Below are 4,753 nucleotides of genomic sequence, written 5' to 3'. Positions count from 1 at the left end.
CTGCTCCCCTCTCCAGCACCTCGCTGGAGCAGCCGTCCTCTGAGAGCTGCTGACTCCGACTCACCGATCCGATATCAGTGTAGCAAACGCTGCATCCTTAGCTCTGATGCTCCACGACAGGGCAGAGCCCAAGCGGTTGTTCCGCAGAGCCTTCATGGCCATGATTTTACAGATGCTACGAACTTGGGAGAAAACATAGGAGAAGAGGGAAAGAATTAGTTTCAGCAGTTTCCCTCGTATCGCTACAGAACAAGGAGATTTACTAATCAGTCACCTTGTTCATGCATCTGTCTCTGCTCACAGATCCTCAGCACTTTGAGGGCCTTCTGCTCTGTGTTAAGGGGTATCCGCTCAATGTGGAGCTCCAGGTACACCCTGCCGTATTCTGGACAGTGGTCAAAGTAATCGACCCCCAACTGCCACAGGCTGAGGGAAGAAGAAAAATCATCACCATTCCAACCATGTGGATCTTGACAAAGCACAAGAGCAAAGCCACGGGGAGAGCTGGAGTCGGCATTGGCAACAGTCAGCCCTGAGCAACTTGGTCTGCAGACCTAAACCGGCTTTTACTTTCCACCAAGGAGCAGCAGCCTGTTCCCCAGCTTTGGGATTCCCGCCCTCATGAGTGCTGCGGGGCAAGTTGCTCTGTACCAAAAAAGCTGGTGGCAGGAGCAGTTCTGTCCCGGTCACCGCGCTTGGTGTGTTCCACTAGACAGCTTTTGCTGGTCGTTCAGGAAGGGAAACGTGCTGGTGGTATGCGACCCCCCCAGGGGCACCTCTGCTGAAATCCTAACAGTGGTTCTCCAAGTTCTGCCTTTTTACTTCATTAAGGTGTGGTTATTTGCTTTGGCTGCCTCAATGTTAGTCTATCCTCGAGTTAAAAACACCCCAGTTGTTACCTGTGATGGGAGAATAGTCCTGACGCGTACTCTAGTAGGAGGAATTCACGCATATTTGAACCAAAACTGGGGGGGAGAGAGAAAATGAACAGGCATTATTATTCACGGCCACTGAAAAAACCTGCTGGTTTTATTTCACAAGTTCTTTCCATTTCTGCAGCATCTTTTCTCGTGGGCTAGCTTAGTAAGCTTTGTGCTTGGGGCCTAAGCATGCAGGTCAGCCTTCTCCTCCGGGAGACCTGCAAATATTTACAGCACTCAGCAGATAAACTGGGAGTGCCTTAAGAAACTGAAACTTCAAGGGAATTCAGATAGCAAAATCCAGTTGCTCAAACTTGGATTACTCAAAGCGTAAGTACAGAAACTTTTAAGATGAGTTTCTCACCGTTCCAAATAATCACAAACATCTGGGCCATCGATTACATTCCAGAGCAGTCTGAGGCACGTGCAGCACCTTTCTCCCCCACCTCCTGTGTGTGCCCAGGCCGCTCCTTTTCAACCCAAATCCACGTGCTGCTTCAGCCATCCTCGCTGCTGGTGGCTGAATCATCAATGCAAGCGAACACTTACTAGAGATTGTGCGACTGCAGGAGTTTACAGTGATCCAGCAGGTCGGTCAGGTGAGCCACAAACCACCAGTTGCTCAGGGCAATGCTGTATTCGGGGAAGCAGGAGAAAGAAAAAGCTAAGCCTACTACTGCCAAGGGACACGTCCGCTTTTCCACCGGCATTTCTAGCCAATGCCGAAGCTCTGTGACAGCGCGTCTGCCCGCAATGTCCCACACCTAACGGAACACTTCTAATCGCTGCCTGCTCCACATACTCTTGCCAGACCCTCTGGAAGGACGATCAGGTGGGCTGTACCTGTACCCCCCACCCCGAACGCGACTGGAGTGAGGGCGCACAGAAGCAATGCTGTAGAACTAGAGAAACAAAAACCTTAAAACCCCACCTGCATTCCTTGATCACTTGATGCATCTCAAATTCAAAGGCTGCCATTAAAATCGTGTCCAGAGGCTCAGGGCTGCTTTCCCCACCCAGGAACAGGTCCATGCTGGACTGTGGAGCGAGATTGCAAGACGTGATAAACGCGTAAGTTGTGAGATGGTAAAAGATCTCATTCGTTTGGGTGTAGCAGCCTCCTTTAGGTTATTTAATGGGAAATGAACACAGGAACAGAAAAGATTTGTCCTTATATTAGCATAAGGGAACTGGGAAAAATCAGTTTGCAGGAACAAGACCAGTAAGATTAGAGATTGAAGAGACTGGGCCTTCAGCAATCATCTGTTCACCGTGTCAGTCTCCCAGCTCACTTACAAATTCTAGGGAACATTTTACAGGTATGTAGTTGCCGCAAGCTGTCACCCCTCCCCAAGTTCTTTACAGTAACCTCTGTGTGCAAGAAGTGGTGGAGAAGACAAAAATAATTCTCGTTCATGCCTGTGCGTAGAACCGCAGTTCCATGGGCTTCACAGTCGGGTGGGAATACAGGAGTCGGGTGACCAGGAAGTGGTACCAGGTAGTCATGAGCTCCTTCTTCTGCAGGATGGCATCCTCGTCTCCCAGCAGGATCTGACAGGAGGAAAACAGGCTCGTCATGCTGCAGATTCAGCAGAGCCGATACACAGCTGCACTGCAGCTCTTCAGAGGCATCACTTCCATCTCCCAAAGTCAGGAATTTAATCAAAATTAAATAACAAAGGACAAAGATCCTTCTTAGAGCCCAGTTTCCTAATCAGCCTTGTAGCCTTGGACATGATCTGCCCAGGCTCGCGGAGGCGGCTGCAGAACAAAGCGCACTGTTCGGAGCACTGGCTGAAATCTCCCGAGGTAATGAAGAGATCACCCAGCATATTCAAGTTACTTAGGGCTACAAAGGGCTCCTGAAATACACAAAGACGGGTCAATGCTTCTCCCCTTTCCTTCCTCCCCGCCAAACCACACCTTGCAGATGGATTCCATGTGGGAATTGGAAGCAAAAGTTCCATCCTGCAGATAGCGCTGACATTCTTCATGCCAGTGCTGCCACTTCAGCTCCATCTCGGTCAGCGTCTGGGTGTTGCTGAGCTGGACAGAGGTAAGATACAGAAATGAAAAGTCAAATCCAAGTCAAATCACAACAGGCATTCATGATAAACAGCTAAACATGGGGCTGCTGTCAAGTATTTCCTTGCCCTATAGTTGCGTTTGAAGTATCTGTCTTTATGCAGCTAAATAAGGGAAAGGACCTTAAGAGGGAAACATTTACCATGATGCAGCTGCAGTTTTGCCTCTAGGAGGAGATCACTGCAACAGAGGGAAGCTCTGCTGGCAAAGCCTTCAGAAATTAGGCCGTAGGAGGGAACAGTCCTCCACAGGAACTGTTTCAGACAACTGGATAATGCATCCTGCTGCAAAAGTCATCTTTCTAGCTGTGCTGGCTTGACACCTAACAGGTTGTTGCCTCCATGGTTGGGTCTTTCCAATGATTCAAGAACAGAAATATCGTTATTGGAAAGACTGAGATGTTTTACTGGTTGACGAATTGTGATGTTACAGGAGCCAAGCAGAGATGAAACAGGCTAGACTAATACTGTCATCCCTCTCTTTTCCCAATGGAACTGCATGAAAAAAATCCACTTTGTACATACACTGGGCACAGGCATCTTTTTCATCAAGTCATCCAAGATTTTGTACATGTTCATCGACGCTGGATCGGCACTGGCTTCCTTGGAGAGCAAATGCCGTGCTTCATCCATTCGGCCTTGCAGCACAAAGACATCCACCTGCAAAACCCACCCGTCTGTAAGCACCGCATGGTGCAAGGCTGGAAAATACCAAGGAAGAGCATCAGAGGGGAATTCTAACGGGATTTAGGCAGGTTAAGTGGAGTTAAACTGTAGGGTCTGCTAATTCCAGTGCATGGACCTCTGTGGAGCACGAAAGTGAAAGGATCAGGATGGGAATGAGGGGTAGGATGATGTTCAGAACAGCTGCATCTTGCAACCTATTAGCATCAACTTCTGAGATGCAGCCTAGTGTCAAGTGGGGAGGATGATGGCAAAGCATACAGGCAAGAATTTTCTTTGCTAAGAATCTTACAAGTTACTAGACTCACCACGTTCCAGAAGAGCTTGTGTTTTGATGGATTTTCACTGCTCAGAACTTCACGGACCATGTTGTCCACATCGCAGACATGAAGCCGAACCCAGTCAAGGAGGCGAAGCAGAAGGGGACCAGCTTTGTGCAGAGAAGGTTTCACTCTGTTAGTTCCCAAAGTGCTGTTTTACACGCTTCTGACCTTAATGGTTTGACAATCGTTAGGTGAGGTTTACTGACTGGGTTTCCATTTGCTACGCTCAAATGATAAAGGACTGGAGTTCGTTCAGGAGCCGGGCTGTGGGGGCACCCGGCTGCTGACACATTCTGTGGGGCAAATTTTACACAGAACAGCAGTGGAGTCCAGCAGAAAACCCTGACTGGTTACTTGAAGAAATAAAAGTTCAGGTCATAGCTCTTGCAGTGCCGAAAGACACGTTTCTGTTTCATTTACCACCAATTCGTTATTATGAACCGAATGTACGGAGGAAATCTGGCACTGGACGATTAACTTTTCTTGAGATTAAGTAATCTACATTTTGTCAATCTCTCTTCTGAATTCTGGGGCTGTGCAAGTAGCATATGTGTTTGCAAAATCTCATTTCCTTAAAGACTTATCCACTACTTTAAAACGCTGGTGTAAACAACCTGACTTCCAAAATGGCAGAGCAGTTCTATCAGGGAATGCATAAATGTTCGTGGGCATCAACCTATTTGATGCTCAAAGATGTGTTTATGCTTAAAAGTCAAATAAACTGACAACGACTTTTGATACC

At 47.9% G+C, this 4,753-nt stretch overlaps 1 protein-coding gene across 1 annotated transcript in view; it reads right to left on the bottom strand.

The window, feature by feature from the left end:
* Window positions 1-4,753, bottom strand: part of NUP85 (nucleoporin 85kDa) — a gene marked incomplete at its 5' end in the record, with an annotated part of 11,124 nt that overhangs the window by 5,035 nt on the left and 1,336 nt on the right. Inside the window, 9 exons of the mRNA XM_010141033.1 lie at window positions 65-182; window positions 275-426; window positions 900-965; window positions 1,470-1,553; window positions 1,852-1,958; window positions 2,340-2,471; window positions 2,844-2,966; window positions 3,530-3,664; window positions 3,997-4,118. Of these exons, the coding sequence (XP_010139335.1) occupies window positions 65-182; window positions 275-426; window positions 900-965; window positions 1,470-1,553; window positions 1,852-1,958; window positions 2,340-2,471; window positions 2,844-2,966; window positions 3,530-3,664; window positions 3,997-4,118 (1,039 nt within the window). The remainder of the gene's footprint in view (window positions 1-64; window positions 183-274; window positions 427-899; window positions 966-1,469; window positions 1,554-1,851; window positions 1,959-2,339; window positions 2,472-2,843; window positions 2,967-3,529; window positions 3,665-3,996; window positions 4,119-4,753) is intronic.

The sequence above is a fragment of the Buceros rhinoceros genome, unplaced genomic scaffold, assembly GCF_000710305.1.
Source record: "Buceros rhinoceros silvestris isolate BGI_N320 unplaced genomic scaffold, ASM71030v1 scaffold11538, whole genome shotgun sequence".
Lineage (NCBI taxonomy): Eukaryota > Metazoa > Chordata > Aves > Bucerotiformes > Bucerotidae > Buceros > Buceros rhinoceros.
Note: the sequence above shows the minus strand (reverse complement) of the source record. Positions and strands in the feature narration are given on the sequence as shown.